Here is a 22,937-nt window from a genome sequence, read left to right as displayed (position 1 = left end):
ACATCAACAACGCGATTATGGCGATTATAGACCTTCTTTTGATAAAGGTTTTCACTGGGTTCCGGTAGCTTGGGACGATCTATGAATGGAGGCTTTCTGCGCACGGAGCTCGAGAGATCGCGCTGAGACTTGACATGAGACGTATTGATGCAGGGGTGTATTGTTTTGATGGAGAATGTAGGTGCAAAGAGCATTGTGGACAATAGAGAGTGTAGTTGTTTATAAGGTCGTGATGGTATGGAAACCAAGCACGTCTCAGGACGTCTCTGAAGCTGTCTATGTCTTTCGTGCCTCTAAGACTGTGAATGCAATGAATGCTATACACATACCTCTTCGTACCCAGCGCAGATTTCTCCGATCTTGCGCAATACTCTTGTCTTTCCTTGCAATAATATCACTACTCTATACTACGAGCGTAATACACGCAAGCAATGCATCTTCCGTTACGCTCTTCTCCCCACACACAACCCCATGTGTACAAGGAATTTCCCCTGGCCTTCCAAAAGACTACACCAATGCCCCAGAGCAACCGCCTCTTTGCACAAATTTATTCGGAACCTCCTACCTGGAGAGCCTCCGCGACCACGCAACAGAGTACTGCACGCCTGACTCCCCCGCTAGCTTGACATGCTTCCACACCCAGACCAAGCCAGGCGACCGAATCGACACTTTCTGCCTCGCCCGCGGGGCTGTCTTCGACCCATCCCAAGCCAAGTACATCTTACCCTGCACCCTCAGAGACCTGCCCCGTACCAACGGCATGCCCAGTCTCCGCGAATTCCACTTTTACTGGTACGGCACTGGAGCCGGGATCGTCATCCACAATGGCATCCGCATCGTGCCTCCACACAAGAACACCCTCAATATCAACACTACCATCCCACCCGACAAACAGAACTACACCATCCTGACCAAGCGCGAAGGTGGCCAAAACTTCTGGCACTCGCTCATGGAAATCTTCTCCATGACTCTCTCACTCGACGTGCTGCAAATGACTCCCATCCCAGACATAAACACCAGCACACCACTCTTCGCCCCCTCATCTATCCCCAACACCGACGTCACCCTAGTCGACACCGCCGACGCAGGCCCCTTCATCGACCTCTGGTCTCTCTTCGCTCATAAACCTGTCCGCCGCCTTCCCCAACCGTCCACCACCACCACCACCACAACAGATGAAACCACACCCCTCACACCAACAAACCTCATCATCCCCCTCCCCGGAGCCAGCAACCCCCTCTGGCACGGCGACTGGTCCATCCTCCCATGCACCTCCTCCCCCTTGCTACGCACCTTCATCACCCGCATCCTATCTTTCTACGATCTCTCCCCAGTCCCCGAAGCAGACCCCAACACACTCACAATCACATTCATCAACCGCACCTCTACCCGCCGTCTAGTGGATGCTGAATCCCTTCTCTCCTCCCTTTCGACATCCCTACACACTGACCCCAAGATAAAAATTCACATCCAATCCATCGACTTCGCCTCCCTCTCGCTCCTCGAACAGCTCCGCGTCATCAGGTCCACGGATATACTAGTCGGCGTGCACGGGGCGGGTCTTACGCATGCGATGTTTCTAACGCCTGGGATGTCAGCTGTGGTGGAGGTTCTTCCCGAGGGGCTGGAACATAAGGGGTTTAGAAATCTGGCGGGGTTGGTGGGGGTGGGGTATTTTAGTTTGCATGGGGATGGGGATGATGATAAGGGTGGTGGTGGTGCTGCTGATGGGGGAGGAGGTAGGAGAATGGGGAGGAGAAGGAGGGAGGTGGAAGGAGAAGAAGAGGAAGATTGGCATGAGAGGGATGTGCGGGTCGATGGGGATAGGTTTGTCAGGGCTGTTATTGCGGCGGTGGGGAGTTTGAGTAATCGCGGGGTGAGGAGTTGGGATGTTGATGGGTTTGGGGGGTGATTATGATTAGTTGTCTGATTTGTTTTACTGGGGTTCTGTTATATAGGGATGTGGAGTTTCGGGTTGGGTGTGTGTGTTTAACTTTTTTATAATATTTTATATTTTATATTTTTGTTTTTCTTTGTTATTGTATGGTATGTTAGTATTACTATCTTGTTAGGAAGATGTCCACAGGAAGAGTATGCTACAAGATAGCTAGGAATTTCCACTTGTCAAATCCTAAGAAACCGGCATAAAGCTAGGAACTACGCGTTCAATTGCACTACAAGGCATCCACTGGTGTCCCATCAATCCTTCATAAACCTTATCCGTCTACCTCTCCAGTCAAAACTACTCTATAAGCGCACACAATGCCCAATTGACCCATCGAAGCGACCCTGCGGCTGGACGCTTTGTCCTCCAAGGCACCGTTTGACGTGGCACCACCACATCACCGCTTATCAGTGCGGAAGTGGGGATCTCACTTTTCTAGACTGCTGATAAAGCCGAGCACTGATGATCCGTGTTCGGGGGATTGACTAGGGGCAGTTGGGGTGATTGGGTATTCTATTTTAGTACGATGGCGTAAATGTCTGGTTGTTATTGGCAAGGGGTGGCGATCATGGCTAGGAAGATGATGATAATCTCAGGCGATACCACATCTGGGTATTCGAGGATACAACACTGCTGGTTCTGTGTCTAATTACGTTCAAGAATCCCGCAATTTGGAAGATGAAAAGTTTGTTTATATTTTACTTCTGACTCCTCACCATACTTCGCAACGCCTCCGTCTCACCCTCCAACTTGGAAACCCGCATCTTCAACTCGTCCCGCTCGCGCTTGATCGCCTCAAGCTCCTCCTCCAACTGGTTCATCCGATCCACGCGGCGCTGACGATACCGTCGCGCAGCAAGGGTGTTTAGCTCCCGCTTCTTAACACGGTTCGGGGCTTCTTTGGGAGGAGCGGCTGCTCGAGAGGATGTAGTGGAGCTGACGGATGGCATGGGTGTGAAATCTATTTCAGGTTCTTCATCTTGTCAGTCACATTCTATTTTCAATCAAAACAAGACTGAGTTTCATACCAGGAAGAGAATTCACACCAGGCGAAGCCAACAGATTCAACTCCTCGCTCAGCTCCGGAGAACTAAGCAAGGAATCAATCGGGTCGAGATCGGGTTCAGCAGTGACAGGCACAAGAGAGTGGGTATGAGGGTGAAGTATCGTCGCGCAAGAAGTATGTTGAGAAGATGTCGGATCCTGATAGCCAATGATCTGATCTTGATAGCTACTATCACTCAGACTGGACAAGGCTGTATTTATTGTTGAATTTGAATTGGACCCGGCAGTGAGGGAAGTATCCGGCGGAGAGTCGTCATAGAACAGGGAAGTAGGGTCAACGGGAGGAAAGGCCGCTGACGAGAGATCGAAAGTAGGATTGTTATAGTATTCGGGATGGAGGTAGAATGAGTCAGGGTATTGGGGGAGATCCTGGTAGAAATGGGAACTATTATACGGCGGCGGCGGAGAGGTCTGGCTTTGCGCAGATAAACGCGAAGGTCTGGCGGATGGCGTGCATGCTGGTAACTGCAGTGACAACCATTCTTCTATACTTGAGGCCGGGTCCTTGGACCCGGGAGAGCCGGTGCGAAGAGAGGGAAGAAGAAGACGCTTTCGCCGAGGCGATGGAGGATGAGAAGGGGAGGGAGAAGATGAAGTTGGTCGGGGTGAGGCCCGGTTTATAAGGCCGCTGCGGATTGAGGAGGCGGGTTGCGCTTTGGGTTTAGTGCGGCGGGTGGGGCGGGTGCGTTTGGGGGATGTCTTAGTTGGGTGGGTTTTATCCATCTTTCGAAGACTCAATTGTAGTATACTCTGAAATAATGATAGAAAGAAGTTTGGTGTAGTATGTACATCTTGACAAAACAACCAGCGCAGTATTCCATCTATGTACCCTCGTCATTCTGAGCCATCTTCTTCATTCCAACACCACTGAAGGAGGAAATTGTAGTCTAGGAAGTATCTTCGTTAGCTCTATCCAAGTGGAGATGAAAAGACACTATGAACACGAGCGAGCGACTCAGATGATGTCGGCCCGCAAGCCTGGAAAGGTTCTTCCATTTTCATCTTTCCAGGCGCCTCAGAATGCGGAGCATGTCAGCGATCGGGAGTGTCTTCATCGTGCTCTGGTGCTAAGCTAGTCGGAATTGGGCTGGTGCTTACGGACCGGAGGAAAGTGGCATGTAGTGCAGTGGTATCGTGTTGATGGCAGATTAGAAGTTGCAGAAGTTCAACTAGATTCATTCAATTGGTATCATAGACGCTTTACTTTACTACGTAGAACTGCCTTTTTTATGTCTTCGTGCTGCGCTGGTCGACTCACTTCACCGTCAGAATACACCAACCTGAGTCCAACATGAGTCCAGCATGAGTGCAGCGTGGTCTATCATGAGTCTCTGTGAGTCGAGATGATACAAAATGATCACAGCAGGCAGACAACTAAACTGCACCCGCCAAGTAATTACTCGTGGGGCCATCGAGCATGAGTCATTCTCACTCATGGCCAGACTGCCCCACTGCTGTCTGCCCCACCCTCCACCTCAACACGAGCCATCCAATCAAAGGGTGATGCCCCAGACATGCAGGTGACTGGATTGGTATCACAATTGTGCTGATAACGCGGGTCTTCTCTCCGCCTACAGGAGATGAGTTGATGCCACTGTGGCTGTTGTAGAGGTCGTTCTCATCAGGGAATATCTTGTCCTAATGCATGTCTTGTATCTGTTACAAATATTTGTACCTAGCTCTCTTAAGTAGATATCATATTGGTTACATACCTCATGGTTGGATTGATAGATGTACTGTGCTTTTCTACATTCAATACTATATATAGTATCTGCAGAACTTGTGCTCCCCATACGATAGCATAGATGGTAAGTACATATATACACTCGTTAAAGTTACACCATTCGCTCTCCTCATCGGATGTCAACTCCGCAACCCCACCAATTCCAGTTATGCCAATTCTTGGGGTTACTCTGTGAAACCCTGCATTCTATGCCCGGAGATACTTTTCCTGCCATAGACATAGCGTTGAGTCTTGAATATCATACCTCTCTCCTATAAGCACATAGATAGGATAGCTATAGTCGTCGCTGCCGAATATAGAAATTCTACCATAATAGCTGATCTCAAACCATTCGCAATAGTAACCACCGTATCCCTAAAACAAACATCCAGTGAAAAAATTGTAATAGTTACACAGATTGACTTTCGCTTCGAGTCATATACACCTAATGACGGCATCTATTAGGGCACTAAACAACAACACCTATCCCACATAACGAGATACAGACCCCTACACACCTACCTAATTAGTATCTTCACCTCCCCGACCAGAACCAACATCACCAAACCCAATAACCACCATCCCCACCACCACAATGCACCTCCTCACCACCCTCCTCCTCCTATCCACCACCGCCCCCCTCCTAACAACCGCCTACTCCATCCCTCCCAACCTCTCCGCCCTCTACAACAAGCACAAGGTCTGCCCTCTCCTCCCCTCCCCTCACCCTCCCCCTATACCCACCACTAAAGCAAAGAACCGAAAGTCCAAACCCTGCACCCACCCCCTCGCGACCGGCTTCCACGACGGCCAAAACCCCACAGACAGCACATTCACCTACTGCAGCGACCTGTCCAACCGGTCCATCTTCCTACACAGCCCAACGCTAGGCGGTCGATACGACAACATGGACATCGACTGCGACGGAGCAAACTCACACGGGGGTAACTGCGGCTACGACGAATCAATCCAAGACCAAACGAGCTTCAAAGACATTGTGTCATCCCAGTACGGCATCCCGGATCTCGACGCTAATATACATCCCTATGTTGTGTTTGGAAATACGGATTATGATCCCCAGCGTGATGGGATGTGGCCGTTGAGTGTTATGGTGGTTGTTTGTGGGGATCAACTTGTAAGTATATACCTCCCTCCGGAGGAGGGGGTTGTTTTCCCCTTTGGAGAAGGGAAGAAAAGGATGTAAGTTGCTGATGAGGGTTTAGTTCTATGGGGTCTGGGGAGATACGGCGGGTGGGAGCTGGACTGGGGAGGCGTCGATTGCGTTGGCGAAGTTGTGTTTCCCCGGTGATGGGATTAGTGGGGATAATGGGCATGTGAGTGATGATGTCCTGTATATTGGGTTTGTTGGGGGCGAGGCGGTTCCTGGGAATAGGGCGGATTGGAAGGCGGGGAGTACGTGGGAGTTTGAGGAGAGTATTCGGGGGCTTGGGGAGAGGTTGGTTGCGACGCTTACTTAGTGTAGGCAGATAATTTGATCGAACATTGGTGCTTGAAATCGAAATTACTGGTTCTTTTTTTGCTGTTGACTACTTTGCTGGGTTATTCCCTACGCTCAACTCTCCACATCTACAGGAAGCTGCATGCTAAGATGAGATTCTATAACTATCAATTTCCTAAGTAACAAACCGTAACCCGACCAACAGCAAGGTATCATAAGCGCAGCAGCAAGCCAAGCCAACCGTCAAGCTCTCCCAACGCTGAAACTCGCTCCCGCTATGCAGAACAAAACAATGTCGTCAGAACCACACTTTTGGCGCGTTCCGTTGCAGTGGCCCAAATCAAAACGCCGGCCAATGATGCGCCATACACAATGATGAAAAAAGAAGATAGCAAGGGTATAAATCAAAGACATGCTCATTTCTTGAACATGTAGTGCCCGTAGAGCCCGCCTACGTCGCCCACGGCCACCGGAATCTTCCGCATGCCCCACCAACGGGCGCCCATCTTCCAGGAGCGCGCTCCGTCGTCGAGCATAACCTCCGGCATAGAGGCCGGGTCCCGCACGTACCATCCCCGACGGCCCAGCTCGCGCACCGTCCAGTCCGGCGAGGTGCGGGTGTTGCGCGCCCGCTCGCGCAGAGGTGCGATGAGCTTGTCGCTAAACTCGATGACCTGCAGCGGGTAGCTCTGCGGCGAGAGAATAACGCACGCATTGGGGTTGAAAATAGTGCCGATCGTCAGCTGATTGGCCTTGTTCAGGTCCAGGTAGCACAGCGTGGATGGAACCCAGGGAGTGATCGGCTCTCCATCAACCGACTTGGGTGGCACAAAGAATGTGTTCAAATCCTGGCCATTGAGCTCGCACGAGCTCAGACCCAGCTCCTCCAAATGCTTCGTCAAGGGCAACAAGGCCTGAGTATGGGCGGAGGTCACCTTTGCCCCTCCAAGGTTGAGCGAACGAAGGGTAGAAGGCAACCGAGGGAGAAGTGCCTGCACATCCTCCTCCTCAAGGAGCCGGGACCGGGTGGGGTCAGTTAGCAGGTTCAAGAACACCAGCGAGTCGCAGACCGCTGGGTGGGTCGACAGAAACTCGACAACTCGAGAGCCCCGCAGGCGAGAGCACCGGGAGATGCTGAGATGAGTGATCTTCGCGGTCTCCGGAATAGAGAACAACGCATCCTCGGTGATCTGCGTGTGGGTGACATCGAGGTGAGTGAGGTTAACCAGGCGCGGCAGAAGGATCTCGAAAGCAGCCGCGGGAAGACTGCTACATTCATGCAGGGAAACCCGTCGCAGGTTCGGCAGGGTCAAGGGGACACCAGGGCCGGTGATCAAGGCCTCCAAGAAGAGGGTGGAGAAGGATTGGGAAGAGCAGCCGCAGAAGTCGACGGCGGACAGGTTCGGAAGACCGGTGAACAGCTTCCGAAGCACATCCAAGCTGATATCGCCCTCGACATGTTCCTGCAGCAAGCATTCTTTGAGGTTGGGCAGCAGCTCCAGGCATTGCAAAAGCGTCTTGGCGGTAAGATTCTGAATCTCAGCGTTCATCTGCTTGGTGCGACCCAATCCAACCGACGTGAAGTGTGAAAAGTCAAGGCGGCGAACCAGCGTGCCCAGTGCGGGATAGCGAGAGATGTGGTTGAGAGCCTTGGAGAAGATAATAGAGTGGGGGAATGTCATGTTCCGGTACAACACACTGAGGGTGGCGGCGTGCAATGTCTTTGAGGTAAGCAGGCACGAGATCAGATCCACATTACGGGGAGTATATCCATTAGGGGGCACGTCCAATGCCAACATGGAGATAAGATGGTCAAGAACCTCCGGCGGAAGCCGTTCCAAAGCGGAGGTGCCTGCAGGCGGCTTCTGCTCCACTTCCACTTCTTTCACTTCCGGCACCTGCAGTTTCTGCTCCTCCACTGGCGCCGGCTTGCTAGGCGGAGCGACATCGGGCGTATCCCAGGCCCAGCCGCGCGCATGCAAGTTCCCCAGGCTGCGGAGATCGCTGTAGCTCCGACTCAAACTCTTGCCACCCAGCCGGATCTGCTTCCAGCCGAGGAAACCACCGCATGGGCAGCAAAAGTCGGGCTGCATCTCAATAGGGCTGCGCTTGGTGGTCTCTTGAGGGGACTGTTCGATGTGGGTATCGACGAAGGACTGGGCAATGCCTATGACGTGTTAGTGATTTGCCATGACACCATCCTTGCGCGTCCATTGATATACATACCATCCACGTCTTCCTTAATGGAACCGAACGACTCCCGACGGCGACTGCTGGACCGGGAGTTCTGGGAGGAGCAAGTGGAGGGGTGAGGGGAGGCGTTGCGAGAGCCTTCAGTAGGCGAGGTGTTTCCCGAGACAGCGGGAGAGTATCTAGGCTGTGGTGTCTTGTGCAGAGACAGCGGGACGGTGGTGGCGGCCGACATGATGAAGAAGGGGGAGGGCGTATGGTTTGGGGGAGGCTCTATATAGGAAAGTAGGGCCGGTCCCAGTGAAAAGGGTGGTGAGGTGACGAGAAGATCAGGAGAGGCACACACACGCACACACAGACAAAAGGACGGTGGGAGGAGAAAAGAGGAAAAGAAGGGAAAAAACGGAAAAGCTTTTTTTTTCTTCTTTCCCCAGATTCCACCCAAGACACCCCTGGCTGCAAAGGACGCTAGAAGATGCCAAAGAGGGGCGCTGGAGACGTAATTAAGCGTATATTCGGAGCCAAAGTGTGAAGGTTGTTTGCTGTTAGTCACAGAATCCGCGGCGGATGGAACGAGGCCGCGCCGTGAGGCGGGCACACGCTATTTGACTCCAAGAGATCCAAGCCAGCGGACAGGGTAATGATTCGCTTAGGCGGAGGGGCAGCCAGTGGACCGTGCAGTGAGCTATGCAATGTTGGTTCAACAGGGCTGCTTTTTTTGTTGTGCAGATCAATTAATTGATTAATGGAGGGGGAGGGGAGGAAGTAAAAGGAATCAAGGAAGTCGATGTCGGTGATAAAAATACCAAGCACGGGGAGAAAGGTAAAGAATAATATGAGTAATCAAACAGTACAAAGTAGTTTAGAAGGGGAATGCAAAATGAGAGAATAGGAAGGAAAAAAAAGAAAGAGAGAGAAGAAAGCGGCAAGAGACTGCAAGTCGACGTCAAATTTCCATTAAGTAAGGCGAACAGACCGGGTTTGCCAACCAGCCAGCAGCCAACAAACAACGGTGACACTGGCCCTCTCTGTTTGTTCTCTTGGTAATTTTTTTTACACGGTGTTTTGCCCGCGGAGTGGAGGCGGAAAGGGAAGCTCAGCGCAGAAAAGACAGAGAAGCCCATGGATCCCGCCGGTGACTCGGACTAACTACTTTTCTTACTTTGTAACCAACTGACCACATGGGGCCCTTCAATCCCTCCCAGCGGCGAATCCGGTTGTTCGGAAGCCGCAAAGACAAAAAGAGGTACCATTCGGCTGCTCCATTCTTACTTGGTACTACTTCTTACTTTGCTGCACTGTGAGTGGTCCTCCCCGTCCATCCTTGAATCCTTTGACCGTTGATCGATCGCCATCCGCTGCGGATTGGTTGCTTTTTCTCACACGGCCGAACTACGTACTATTTTAATCCACGTTCGGGGGCGATACCCGGGATACCACGGTAAGGTTATCAATCAATCGGTCGGAAGTTGGCAGAATGCAGAGGTTGTGGTGAATTTCTTTACTGTAGGATGGTGTCTCACCTACGAAGTACTTCCTCTCTACTATCTGTCATCTTTCCCGGTGAGAGATGGTATTTGCAATAATATGGAAAGAGAAGAATAGATTACCAGACAGATTTCCATTAGTCGACAAAAGTGATGATTCGATGGCGGATTTGCTGGCGCCATGGCCGAGTCTTGCTGGATCGGGATCACCGCCTGCATTCTATGACATAATGGAAAACCGCCGCTGGTGGCCCCGTGACCTGCCCGACGGGGCGGGATCTTCTCGAGGCCGAGTCCGCACTCCTCCGACCATCGGGACTTTCCTCCCTACTGGCACTAGTGAGTTATCCATTATTCAGTATTGTACTCCATAGTAGGTGGGATGAGAGAGAGATCCATTCTCGTAAGAGTAATTCGTGGCGTGTCATCTTCATTTCCCATGAACCCCCAAGACAATTATCCCCTATAGTAATTATCACATATAGTTTCGTTCTCAAAAGTATGTCGCCATCTACCCCAGACCTGCACGCACCCCTGATGCAATATTCCTTACCTAACAATTACTACACGCCCGCCCTTCATTTGCTCCGGGCGGGATCCCGTGATCCTGCGGAGAGCGTTAGTCCTGTCACTCCTTCTTCCTCCCCCCTTCTCCTCTTTCCATTATTCGTCATCCACAGCCTTCCTCTCCTTGACCCAGAGATCAGGAGAACTCAATCCCTGACAGTCTTCTCCTCTTCCAAGGAGATATTGATGAATCCAGGCCACATGTCCAAGTTTCGGCCGAGTCATTGACTCTCCTTCCGAATCAAACTGACTCAGCTCATTGAAGCATGGTCATTACACTAGTTGTTCTCGTATAGGGGTCATGACTCCTGGTTGACTGACAACATCACCCCATCCTAGTCCGAACTTTTGATGATTGTGGGGTAGCTGCACAAAGAGGAACTAGCGGTAGGGAGCTACTAGCTAGGTTACCGGGCCCCAGGGGGGATGAACTATGTAGCACCCCCTGATTGGTAGGCTGATCTTAGTACTTCTTAGATCGCATGGATGATCTGACACGATACCAAAAACCACGAACGGGCATTGGTTTGTGAGAAGTACAATTCATCTCCCGAAACAGCCAAGTCTTTTACTGGACGATCACCTCACTCATCATGCAGCAACTCATTGCGTGAAGTTGCTGACCGGGTTGATTAATCCAAGATACAGAAGACAGATAGCAATTCAAAGGAAGTGTCCTCTCTCGATGTCGTCTATGAGGTCCTTCGTGCAACAAGGCTTACACTCTGCATCCTTACGCAGGCAGTACAGCATGTTCTACCACACCGGAAAATACCCCGCATATCTCCAGACAGGGATCGTCCGGGTGGGTGTGCTGACTCCTCAGGCCATCATTGGTAGTTAGCTGTATACTGATTGAAAGTCATGGAACACCAGTGTGACCAAACCACGCCCATACTTCCTGTCTACTTGAAACGGTTGCACATATGATGTCGTTAGAATGTGGTGTCGCCAAAATAATCACATCAGCCAGCGGAATAGTTGGCGTCGGAGGTCAAGAATGTAAGCGATGAATCACCTGGACCTGACCTGACCACCAAGACCAGACAATGAAAGGGGATCTTGGCTAGCATAATACAGCTTGACTCCGAATATCCGGTCCATCCCACTTCCTAAACATGCTGAGCGACAAGCCAGGTAGCAACTATTACCAAACACTACTAATAGTCCCCCATAGCAGGCCATCCCCGTCTTGGCTTCCCCTTGCAGTCCGTCGGAAGTTGACACCGACACCTTGCCCATGCCTTGGTCGTCATCGCAACCACCCTTACCCCATGTCGTGCTGGGTTGGTCAGATTCGTAATCCATCACGTAAAATATTCTGCCTTCTGCAGTGAAACATGCATCAACCGGTTATCCTTAATCGGCATTTACATTCGTGAAATAGATAGATCAAAAGAAGCTGGCTATACTAATTACCGACGACCCAGCCCGCCAAGCCAGGGATCCCCAGCTAAAGCCATCTCTCCAACCGGCGGCGTGGCTAGCCGAACTCCCCCAAGCGAGCTCGCATTCCCCACCCTCTAGTGGTCTGGGCCTCTCATAGTCGGGCTTCTGTGCTCCAGTCTCAAGCCCAGTACAATAAACTGACAGAATCAACTGACTCGCTTCTATCGGTCGGTTCCTGGTTATAACCAAGAACCTAATAACTAATAAATGAAATGACAGGTTAGCTTGTTAGTAATCAGCACAGATGCCGGAAACATCAATGTCAAGGTCACTGCAACCCAAGGTACCTACAAGATGGCAAGTCGGGAAAGTACTATGGTTACAATCATGTACAGCATCATTACCGGGTAAATACCCGCGGATACCTGGATCACGAGACACGTTAGGGACCCGGGTCGCTCACGCCAGCATGACACCACTTGACACCTGCGCACGCAAGCAGCAGCACATAGTTCGGTCGGACGATGTGATCCGTGGATTAGTGCGTTGGACAATACGATGGCAGCTGGGTGGGGACTGGAACTACTACAATGACTGATGTGGCGGGATTCCAAACGTATTATTGTAAGGCTGAGTGAGGGTGGGGATGGAGATGGCATCCACTGAATTGAGGGTAGGACTGCTTTTGGAATTATATGACAAAGTCAAGTTATGTATGGGAGATGTACGAATACGAGGTATTATTGCAAATTGGGTCTGGTGAGTATACTCATTCAAGAGTCAAGTAATGGGAATTATGTGGGTTAAATGATACTCCAATATGAACAATAATTTGAAATTTAGTAAGTACTAGTAGAACCGATCGCTTCAGAATTGACTGAATGCTACTGGATGGTTCTATGCGTGCTGGATAGTCTTCTTTCATTGGCCAATGCCGGGGTTGCTTCATTGTTGTTCTTGTCGCTCTTGCTATTCATGCATACAAGGGCCTAGTTTTTTTGGTGCTTAGCATCGCTCTTCACATCATCACTATCCTGTTCTGTTCTGGACTGTCAATGCAGCAGGCACGATGTCGGCAAGAGCACTCATTGTTCCCCAAGTAACACCATTATCCTCAATTACACTGCCAAGTTGACAACCAGCAAGGTGACTGTTCCATGCCTACAGGTGCTCTTTCACTCTCTTTTCATATCGAGAGTGGTGGTCACTAAGGCTCTAAATATAATGGCTCCTTGCGAAGTGTTACCATCTTCACTCTTTCATTGTTCCGGCAATCTTGTCGTGAGAATCCACTAAACTACTTGGGCTGTCCGACAGGAATGATTGTACCCTGCAGAGGGTGGCAAGATGCTTTTCTGTATTGGATTTCCGGTTGTATTCGTGTCTCGAAGACCCTGGCCTTTCGATCAGATAATTGCAGATGGCCCCAGGATCGGTGAAAAACTTTTCCTTCTGGATGAATTGATGAGTGTACGCTGGGATCAATGCCTTCCCAGAGCACGTGATGCTACAACAAGGACCATGAGGACTCACGTCTGAGCGATCTTGGCGTCGGGCAACCGACTTTCTCTCGGAGTTATTATGACAGCGGCATACTCTGATAGACAGCCTACCAAAGCTTTATCTTGACACTGTAATCCATAAGTCTACATCCTTAAGAGTATTGATCCACTGTTGTCATGGAGGGTACAAGGTTGATGCGGACCGCCACAAATGAGGCTGTGCTAGCTAGAGGCAAACGGCCACATCCTTGTCCTTCAGCCTCGCCAACTCATCAAGCGACCGTCAGAACGATTGCTGACTGACTTGGTCGATGAGGCTGGCTGCCCTTGAAGTCTTCACGCATTGCTTCCGACTTTATTATTCCACTGGACGGATAAAGAGCACTATCCACATTCAAGACGAAATATCTGGGCCAATTTCCACTATGCGTCTGCTAAACACGTGCTTGTCTGACACCGGAGACTTCTTGATCCAGGAGTTTTTCGACTATGAATTACCGCCGTACGCGATTTTGTCACATACCTGGGGCGAAGAGGAAGTCACTTATCAAGAAATCAACACAGTCAGCGCGAAGGAGAAGAGCGGATACAAGAAAATCATACAGTGCTGCTCGGTAGCAAGGACAGATGGGTACAAGTATGTCTGGATCGATACCTGCTGCATTGACAAGACCAGCAGCGCGGAGTTGTCGGAGGCAATCAACTCCATGTATCGGTGGTACCAAACGTCTGAGCTATGCTACGCCATCCTTGCAGACGTACAATCTGAAGATGAAATCGACAAGAGTAGATGGCTTACCAGAGGCTGGACCCTTCAGGAGCTGATTACTCCATCAAAGATGGTTTTCCTGAATGAGAGGTGGGAACCTCTGGGAGATAGAGCAACTCTCCGGGACAGATTATCTAAGTACACTGGGATTCCCGCCGGCATTCTTTCCGGAGACGAGGATCTCGAAACGTCTAGCGTCGCACAGAGGATGTCATGGGCTGCGAAACGACAGACGCGGAGAGTGGAAGACCGTGCTTATTCCCTCATGGGCATATTTAACATCAACATGCCGCTAATCTACGGGGAGGGCGAGAATGCGTTCATCAGACTTCAGGAGGAAATCATGCGCATTTCAGACGATCAGAGTCTTTTTGCATGGGCGTCTTCAGATGATCGCGGCGGGCTTATCGCCACCGCTCCTGCCGCATTCGCCCATTCCCAAAACATTGTACGATTCAATCCTTTTAGCAGTCTTGACAGCCCTTTCACTGTCGATAGTAGAGGGGTGCATTTAGACATTGGCTTCGCAGGAATATTAGGCGACGGCCTAGGTCTCGCAATTCTTAATTGCAAGGAAAGAACCTGCACACAAGGAACCCAGCAAGATAAGGTGATAGCCATCTACTTGAAGGATTTGGATTTTACTATGAGTCAATTCAAGAGGGTTCATAGCGGATCTTTCCGACATATAGATTTTGAAACCTTTCGACCGGTCCAATATCCTGTGAGAAGGATTTGTGTCCGAGGTGGTCGCACGATGCTCATGCGCAAGCGAATCGCCGCCATACAAGACGACATTTCCCCAGAAAATATCCATCTTTATGACGAGGTCAAACTGCCGACACATTACATCGACCCAGCAGCATTATTGGTGGCCACGGAAGCAGGAAATCAAGGTGGTGTATGGTTGCTGTTGACTCGAAGTAATATCGGGATAGAGGCAAAAAACCTGAATGGTCAGACACCTCTATCACTAGCCGCAGAGAATGGACAGGAAGGCATCGTTCAGATGCTTCTTGAGAGAGGCGCCTTAATTGAGACCATGAATTCGCGCAGTCAGACACCACTATCCCTAGCTGCAGAGAATGGACATGAAGACATTGTTCACATGCTTTTAGAGAGAGGCGCTGCAATTAAAACCAAGGATCAGTGGGACTATGAAACACCGCTAGCACTGGCAGCAGCAAAGGGATATGGAGGCATTGCCCAGAAACTCCTTGAGAGAGGCGCTGAAGATGAATATGATAACGAGAGGCTTCATAAACCACTTTGGAACGCTAGACAGTATGGGCATGAAGATATTGTCAAGATGCTTACTGAGAGACGTGTCACCTTTAGGAGAAAACATCGGAATTTTCGGAGAACATCGTTATATGACTTCAGCGAAAGGACTTGAGGTATGGTCAAGATGCTGCTGGAGTAGAAGCGCGGCAGCTGAGAGGAAATCAGTTGGGTCGGCGGCTGGTTTCTTCCCACGAGGCAACAGGCTTTCTATCAATTATAGTTCATCCACTGTCATGTTGTAGAAGCTTTGCACTATATCAAGTTCTTGGAGACTGTTCGATTTGCTACCAACGTGTGATGCTAAGAGGACGACGCTATAACTGTTACATCCCGGGAAATCCGCCGTTCCTTTCCATTCCGTGTTAGACCAATTGCAGCCAGCTCTCGTGTCAGTCCTCAACACCGATGAAGCGCAGTAGCTGCACACACACACTCTCTCTCTCTCCTATCCAAAATCTATTCCCCAGAATGCCATCCACCTATTCAAAAGCCGACAAACCAAGAGAACTACAATAGTAATTTACTCAGTCGGAGATAACTGGCCGCAATCCGGAAATAGCAGCCGAGACGGACCAAACGTGCAATTGCCGACAGACTTGTAATCGAATTTCCAACCCATCTAGCATGATTTATCATCGGCGAGATGTCGGAGATACGACCATGTGGTAACATCTCCGGAGACGTTGCATTGAACAGCTCCGGATCCGGACTACACGGTACTGAGCTCCGGAGATACGGGGTGTCATCGCCGAGCCCGATCGTCGGCGGAACAAGACCAGCTAGCTGTATACGTCCGAGACCGCTTTGAACAACAAAGCAGGCTGACATGGGTGGATATCTTCGAGGAAATCCGATTTATCCAGGAATTCAATACCTGTCCGGTATTTGTATGAGGTTAGGGAACGGGATATGCGTTTGTATAGGTCTAGCGTACTTGTCAAGAAAACCGGCTTGCATGCCATTCGGTCTTTATGGGGCTCCCAGTTCTGACCAAACCCCGGCGAGTAACAATCGCTAGCGGGCTCTAGTGGTTGGGTACGCTAATTGATCGACTGTTTTATCTTCAGTAGTAACATGATTGATGTGGATTCACTGAAGGATACATAGATCCAGTATAAGTTCGAAATAATAGAGCCATACATACGTGAGAAAAATGAAAATAAGTACACTTACCAGATTTAATTACCCGACGAATTAACATGGGCCTGGGAGATCAATAGCAGGCACGATCAAATTCAGAAAATGAATCAAACTGAATTGTTCAGAACAAATGAAGAATCACGAGGCCTTATAATACGTTTATATAGTTACTGTCTACAGTCTCGACTCCCTTTAAGGACTTGTCAAGTATACGGCGGACTGAACTTCCAATAGTTGATCTAGACATCAAAGCTTGTCTCCGTCTTGAAGCTGAATATCATCTCATTCCCTCATTCCAATTGGACCACAATACCATGTCAACCTCTTATGATCCCTTTTCCAAAGGATTATTCCCCAGAGACACAACTCACACCAAACAATCAAGCTCCCCCGGCGCACCCAACACCCTCCGCAATCAACGAATACCCCTGCACCCTATGCAGCTTGGTATAAACCGACAACGCAGAGCGCAAAACCAAACACATCGCCTTACCAGGATATACCCTATCAAGCTCCAGACCCGCAAAGCAAGGAAGCTTCCGCATCCACGCCCTCAACTTCCTCACCTCCTCAGTAGTCAACCCCTCCGTAACACTCACACTAAACAGCACCGTGCACACCGGCGCAATAGTACCCGGTTCAACAGTCCCAGATCCACTAAGCGGCAAAAAAACCGACCCAACACCGACCAGCAACGCATGTGTAGGACGGAGTTATCCCTCTTTTCATGGGACTTTAACGTTTGGAAGACGTCAGAAAACTCTATATATGCGTGTCCGCTCCGCTGTCTACGAGAGATTTCCACCGCCAGCTTAGCGGTGAGTGTATTCTCGGGTGAGATCCTGTTCCGGGGTGTTTGTGTGCTGGTGGCTGCGAGTATCTCCACTACCCTGTCTGGGATGGTTGGGGCCCGAGTTGGTATATTACCCATGTAGCAATGGTCCAGAATGAGTAGTGTGTCTAGATGGACTGTCTTGATGTCTTTCAGTAAACAGGTGTCTGCGTTGACAGTCTTCGCGGAAGTAGTGGTAGCGGTAGCGGTGGCGGTTTCAGCGAAGGTGAGTTGTCCGTTCTTTGTAAAGGCGTGTCCTGCGTAGTGAATTATTAGTAGGCTATGGTCATTTTTGGTTCTGGGTTTGGACTTGTCGATAATGTCATGAATGGCTTTCTGGAATGAGATATTGGGGTTTGGGTGGCTGTGACGGATGATGTGCTCGATGGCTGCTGGGAGGCTCAGGGTTTGGAGGATGTTTTGAAAGTATGGTGTGACTTTGTGGGCATTTGTGTCGTCTTTTTCCCAACGTATTGTGATTGAGGTGACGGTTGTGTAGTGGGTGTGGATTTGGTGGGTTGTTGCTGCTTGGAGGGTGGTTTGAAATGCGGTGGAGCTGATGGGGGACATTTTGGGATGAGTTTAAACCTCGGAGCTTGGGTGTGGTCCTAAGATAGGATAGTAAGTGTATAGAGTAGGAGTGGACGGGTTGTGGGGATTTGTTGGAGGTAGATGCAGGGGTATCGAAGTAGGTATGGGGTTGCTCGGTGGTTACTTTCAGAGTAGATGGAAAGTGGCTATTGGGAAGACAGGCAAAATAAGTAAAGGAGGAGTGGGAAGGGAAGTGAAAAGCTAGAGAGAAGATTCTGCATATTGAAAGTAACAAAAATCTTTCCTAATTATGACGATATTTGATATCATGGTTTTCGGATATTTACCACCGAATAATGGTTCTTATAAAGTGTAAGATTATGAATAAGATTATGAAGGAAGAAGAATGGTAGTTTATCTTTGATAATTGTACTGAGAAAGAAGAGCTCTAATACATTCATAGCATTCATAATGCAGGAGACCCTTGATCGACTATCCAGCAGATGGGTACATTTACCTTCCAAAATCAGACCTGAAAGACTTAGCTAGCTAGTAGGTATTTGTTTTATTCTAAATCGTCAGTATTGTGATTCTGGATGTTTGTCCTTTTCTTGATGTTTGGATAGACTCCTATTCATTACTACATTGCACATGTTACATATTTTCCACAAAGTTGTTTAGTTCGTTTGCTTCAACCCTGACAAGTCAGCGAGTCAACTAACATTCTGCACTGGAAGTGCGGCATACTCTGAATGCTGAGCTAAGAAGTCATTCATATAAGAATTCCAGTAAAGGTACCCGGAGCTTTCAATATCTCATTTGCGGAACTGAACTAGAAGGAATACTATATGAGTACTGTCCTCTATCTGAGAGCTTCTTTCAGTTTTGATTCCAAGAGTATACAGTTTCGGGTGTGGTCAGTACTACTAGATGGAGACATAGGAATATATCCCGACATAGGGTGTGGGTATTGGGGTAAGGGGGTGGAGATAACAGAGTGAATAGAAAACTTCTGGCCGTGAATGACTCTTTTATTTTGATATACTTTCTATCTCCATTCCCCATGACCCTGGAGTATTCTACGTTTACTAGATTCGTCAACACAGCTACAGAAAATAAAGCTACCAGCGAAATGTCATTCTAGAATGAGAAGATTACAATTATGTACAATAGAGCAATAGCTCAATTGTTAACCCGTTCCAGTGTCCATCTTGGAAGTAGATATCCCTGAGCCCAATACCCTTGCCCAGTCACAAATATCCATAGATAGCCACCACATATCCCCCGCAACCACAGCAAAAGATCCAACGCCTATCAACCACGCTCCCTTGACTCGAATCCAACCTTCACAAACGGCCGACTCCTCGACGGTGACCAAAACGGTGTCAAGATGTCGTTTGAATCCACCATCAAGTAGAACTCCGCAGCGAACCTGCCTATCCAACCTTAGAATTAGGACTCTTCCTAGCAACCACCTTCAAGGCAATATCATCTTTCCGGTCTCTGATAAAGCCACCCCGACGCACAAACTCCGAATCCCCCACCATGACCGTCCCCTTATTACTCTCCTCCCAGAGCTTCTTAGCATGCGGACAACCCCCAAAATGCACCAGAAACCAAAACTTCGAGTGGACCGTATCTCTGGGCGCAGACAACGATCCGAAACTTCTCTCGTCAGACGAGATCTGTTCAAATCGTCTTTGGCATCCCCTGCACGAGACCCCACGATCAATCTCCCCGGTCTCTGGATCCACCCAAGGCAGTGCAATAGTAGCCATGCACCACCGCAGGAACATCTCCCCGCTGCGGCGAGAGGTATCCGACCAGGGAAGGCCGCGTTTATGATTGGTGCTGAGCTCGCGGACTGCTTTATCGTGCACGAGCGAGTGGCGCATTTTGCGCTCCGTTTCTTTCAAGCCATACACCCCGGGAATTGATTTCAAAATGGGCACGTTTTCGCGGCGCAGAACTGCTGGGCTCACTCCATAGAGATTGTGAGCCTCGGAGAGGGTGATTAGCTCGTAATCGCGCTCGAAGTGGAAGCGGCGAGTGGTCGGGTCAATGACGTGTTGGCCAACTTCGGATTTCGTGCGGACACATGAAAAGCAACATCTGGTTAGGTTGGGAGGGAGAAGTAAGACGAATCCGCCGAAGTCGGCGCCGCAGAGTGTACACTCTCGTGTGTGGAGGACGTCGAAGACGTCGTCCAAGGTGTACCATTTTGCCAAACCGGTGCGGAGGAGTGCACATACGAGATCTTGGGCGTACATCATGGCTTTCTGGTAAGGTTTGAAGGTGCTGACGATGTCGCGGGTACGGGCGTTGACATGGCGAAGCCCAAAAAGAGTCTTGAGGTCTAGGCCCAGGAGACATTTGTGGAAGATTTCGACCGGCAGGTGGTCCAAAAGGCCGGGCTTCGCTGGATTAAATGGACGGTTGAATGCATCTCTGATGCCAGGTAGATACTTCTCGATTTCAGAGGGTCTGATTTTAATCACTGCCAACTCGAAGTCTCGGCGGTGGTAAGTTATTGCACGAAGAACGTCTGCTTCGCTGACTTCTTCATGGACAGATTGGTTGTTCGCCATTTCGGTTGTTGATGCAGGCCTCCCTGGTAGGTGGGCTGACCAATAGATGGATAGGATATGACCCTTGCATGCAGTATGCAGGTGCCTTTTATGCTGATCAGCAGTAATGAGGGTATTGCTCTAAGTGGGATACTTGCGGTGGAAAGCAGGCAGTATCCAGAGGCAGTTGAAGATACTGGAACAGTCAAGAGTTTCCGTGGAAGGAAGAACACGTCCGTGGGAAGAAGTTAACACACGCACCCTTTTTTTACAGCCACCGTTTTAATTGTCACGGTGCGACAAGACGACCGTTCCAAGTAGTGAACGGTTGTGACCGGCTGAACTGGATATTGGGCAAGCATGAGAGTGGCAGTGGGGCCATGATGCATCAAAAATTGCGAGGAAATGGGAACTTCAGACATTGCATGGCTCATGTAGGGGTATCAGTAATATCTATATCCAGGCTTCAAAGAGATGTGATATAAATACAAAGGGTATAATCATGTAGACTTCACCCATGATTGTTGATTAAACAAAGGCATGCACTTGATTCGAACGGGTGGCTCCTTCTCCCATACAACCATTTCCTTGCCCGCTTTGTAGTCTGCGCTTTCGAGGACATTGTGCACGTATCCTTGGCCGTTCTTGGCCTCACGAGTTGCTTTGTACTCATACGCCACATTCACTGAAGGAACTGCCAAGATCTTGCCCAGTCCTTGGCCCCACATATCTTTGGCCAGCAACGTGGGCTCGCCCATATGGCACTCGCCGTCTTTGTGGTTGCGGAACTCAAGCTTTCTTTGAACAAAGGGCGCCGCATCCAGGATGACCATGCCACCCCAGCACGAATAGACCTGTACCGGCAGCTTCCTTGCATATCGCTGCTGATTCGGCTGGTCATCGAAGAACATGTCCTTGGTGAGCCAGTACCGTGCATCATGAGTGATTTCGAAGAAGAGATTGCCGGACATGCTGCGCGATACCCACGAGTCGTAGAATGGCCCACCGGCGGCATTCCAGTCAAAGGCACAAGTCATGCGCGCGTCCTGCTTCTGGTGCTGATACAACAACTCGAGCAGATCTTCTACGCAAAGAACGACGTCGTTGATGAACAGGATCGTTGCGTCCGCTGCGTACGGCTTGAATTTTCCCGCTCCGGCAGAGACTAACGGCTCGAGAGCCTGGTTGCGCAGGGTCGAGAGGTGCTTGATACGGTCTTCCCATACCGCTTTGGGGTTGAGATCGCTGGTGGAAAGATAGTATCTCACGCCCATGGCAGCCATCTCGCTCTTTAACCGATTGAGAATATCATAGGTCCCGTCGGTGGAACGACCCTCGACGATGGAGAGAGCGCAATACTCGGGACCGAGGAAGCGCATCGTCTCGACGATAGTGCCCATCAAGGGAAGCATAATGTGAGCGGATTGATAGAGATCCAGAGCGAAGAAATACTTGATCTTAGGTTTAGATAGGAGGCTCTTGGATGCGTGAACCGGGAGATCGGCATAGCGCGGGCTGATGGTCGCAGGACAGTCCAGCTTCGCAGACAGACTCATATCGTGAGTCATGATGCTGCAGACAAAGTCATCGACAGCGCTGCCATTGATGGGCAGTTTGGCGGTGAGGGTCTCATCCAGAACATCAGCTACCGTCGCGGGGTTGAAGCCATTGCAGGCGGAGATGGCGGGAACAGCGGAATCGAGATCATCTTCGTAACTCGATGCGCTGAATCCAGCGGAGGCAGATGGCGACCACTCAAAGGAGATGTAGAGGAAGAGCAGGAAACAGAGGGAAGCGGTGGAGACGGTCAGCCGGAAGAGCTGCGTCTGCACCTGTCGGACATTAAAATTCATGTTGGATGTGATGCAGGAACCATCCAAGGCGGAGATGCGAAATCAACGAGCGACAGTAGCGATGCGACGCATATTGTAGGCGATAAAAGGGGGAGGGGGATAAGCAGCTGAAGAGAGGTCAAGAGGGGCAAGCGGAGATAAATACTCGCAAAAAAGCTTCGGCGATGTGAAGGTTCTTCCTAACTTCTTCCATATCAGCAGTGGGGCGCCCAATGCTGACTAGTAGATAGTTCGGTGGGAATGATTTGATCCGTTCGTTAAGCTTTGGGTGATGGCGCCTTCTCTCTATTAATTTCTCTCTCTATCAAGCTAAATTAGTAGCTGCACGACCGAGGAATCGTGGGTGCCTGAACTGGATTCCCTCGGAACACCCGGATTGGTTAGGGTATGGAAGTGGCGATAGCGTGAAGTTTTCTCCGGTTGTGCAATAATGCCCCCCTTTCCAACCCTGTAGAATCAATCGATTGATTGGCACCAACCAACTCAATCATGCCAACGCACTAACCATGGTACAGCCCAAAGCCAAGGGGAGAATCCAAATGTCGGCAATTTGACCACGAGCTGCTGATAAGCCGCTAACTCTCTTAGCCTCGCTTTTAGCTCGACCCGAAGCTTCCGAGGCCCCATTCACTCT

At 49.9% G+C, this 22,937-nt stretch overlaps 8 protein-coding genes across 8 annotated transcripts; 3 read left to right on the top strand and 5 right to left on the bottom strand.

The window, feature by feature from the left end:
* Nucleotides 1-232: 232 nt before the first annotated feature.
* Nucleotides 233-1,635, top strand: BO88DRAFT_468201 (DUF563 domain protein; the record flags this gene model as incomplete). Its single annotated transcript, XM_025711551.1, has 3 exons — nt 233-335; nt 483-1,524; nt 1,599-1,635. 3 exons carry the CDS (start codon nt 233-235, stop codon nt 1,633-1,635), a joined length of 1,182 nt encoding a protein of 393 aa, XP_025567416.1.
* A 657-nt stretch (nt 1,636-2,292) lies between these two features.
* BO88DRAFT_432016 (uncharacterized protein) lies at nt 2,293-3,848 on the bottom strand (the record flags this gene model as incomplete). The annotated part of the gene is made up of 3 exons (XM_025709328.1): nt 2,293-2,918; nt 2,974-3,760; nt 3,840-3,848. The coding sequence occupies 3 exons, from the start codon at nt 3,846-3,848 to the stop codon at nt 2,644-2,646; spliced, it is 1,071 nt and encodes a 356-aa protein (XP_025567415.1). The 3' UTR covers nt 2,293-2,643.
* Nucleotides 3,849-5,328: 1,480 nt separating this feature from the next.
* On the top strand, nt 5,329-6,211 carry BO88DRAFT_380225 (glycoside hydrolase family 75 protein; the record flags this gene model as incomplete). Its single annotated transcript, XM_025704519.1, has 3 exons — nt 5,329-5,433; nt 5,500-5,868; nt 5,957-6,211. The coding sequence occupies 3 exons, from the start codon at nt 5,329-5,331 to the stop codon at nt 6,209-6,211; spliced, it is 729 nt and encodes a 242-aa protein (XP_025567414.1).
* A 61-nt stretch (nt 6,212-6,272) lies between these two features.
* On the bottom strand, nt 6,273-8,866 carry BO88DRAFT_101354 (Leucine Rich Repeat domain protein). Its single transcript, XM_025701194.1, has 2 exons — nt 8,419-8,866; nt 6,273-8,359 (listed from the first exon to the last, which is right to left on the bottom strand). Exons 1-2 carry the CDS (start codon nt 8,615-8,617, stop codon nt 6,609-6,611), a joined length of 1,950 nt encoding a protein of 649 aa, XP_025567413.1. The 5' UTR covers nt 8,618-8,866; the 3' UTR covers nt 6,273-6,608.
* A 4,886-nt stretch (nt 8,867-13,752) lies between these two features.
* BO88DRAFT_330533 (ankyrin repeat-containing protein) lies at nt 13,753-15,492 on the top strand (the record flags this gene model as incomplete). The annotated part of the gene is made up of 1 exon (XM_025702641.1): nt 13,753-15,492. One exon carries the CDS (start codon nt 13,753-13,755, stop codon nt 15,490-15,492), a length of 1,740 nt encoding a protein of 579 aa, XP_025567412.1.
* Nucleotides 15,493-17,115: 1,623 nt separating this feature from the next.
* On the bottom strand, nt 17,116-17,922 carry BO88DRAFT_468194 (uncharacterized protein; the record flags this gene model as incomplete). The annotated part of the gene is made up of 1 exon (XM_025711550.1): nt 17,116-17,922. The coding sequence occupies one exon, from the start codon at nt 17,920-17,922 to the stop codon at nt 17,116-17,118; it is 807 nt and encodes a 268-aa protein (XP_025567411.1).
* Nucleotides 17,923-19,009: 1,087 nt separating this feature from the next.
* BO88DRAFT_101311 (uncharacterized protein) lies at nt 19,010-20,710 on the bottom strand. The gene has a single exon (XM_025701193.1). The coding sequence runs from the start codon at nt 20,469-20,471 to the stop codon at nt 19,320-19,322; it is 1,152 nt and encodes a 383-aa protein (XP_025567410.1). The 5' UTR covers nt 20,472-20,710; the 3' UTR covers nt 19,010-19,319.
* On the bottom strand, nt 20,711-22,641 carry BO88DRAFT_101310 (glycosyltransferase family 69 protein). The gene has a single exon (XM_025701192.1). The coding sequence runs from the start codon at nt 22,301-22,303 to the stop codon at nt 20,951-20,953; it is 1,353 nt and encodes a 450-aa protein (XP_025567409.1). The 5' UTR covers nt 22,304-22,641; the 3' UTR covers nt 20,711-20,950.
* Between the last annotated feature and the right edge of the window lie 296 nt (nt 22,642-22,937).

Source organism: Aspergillus vadensis (genome assembly GCF_003184925.1).
Source record: "Aspergillus vadensis CBS 113365 unplaced genomic scaffold BO88scaffold_2, whole genome shotgun sequence".
Classification (NCBI taxonomy): domain Eukaryota; kingdom Fungi; phylum Ascomycota; class Eurotiomycetes; order Eurotiales; family Aspergillaceae; genus Aspergillus; species Aspergillus vadensis.
The sequence above is the reverse complement of the archived record's forward strand: the minus strand, read 5'-3'. Positions and strand labels throughout refer to the sequence as shown.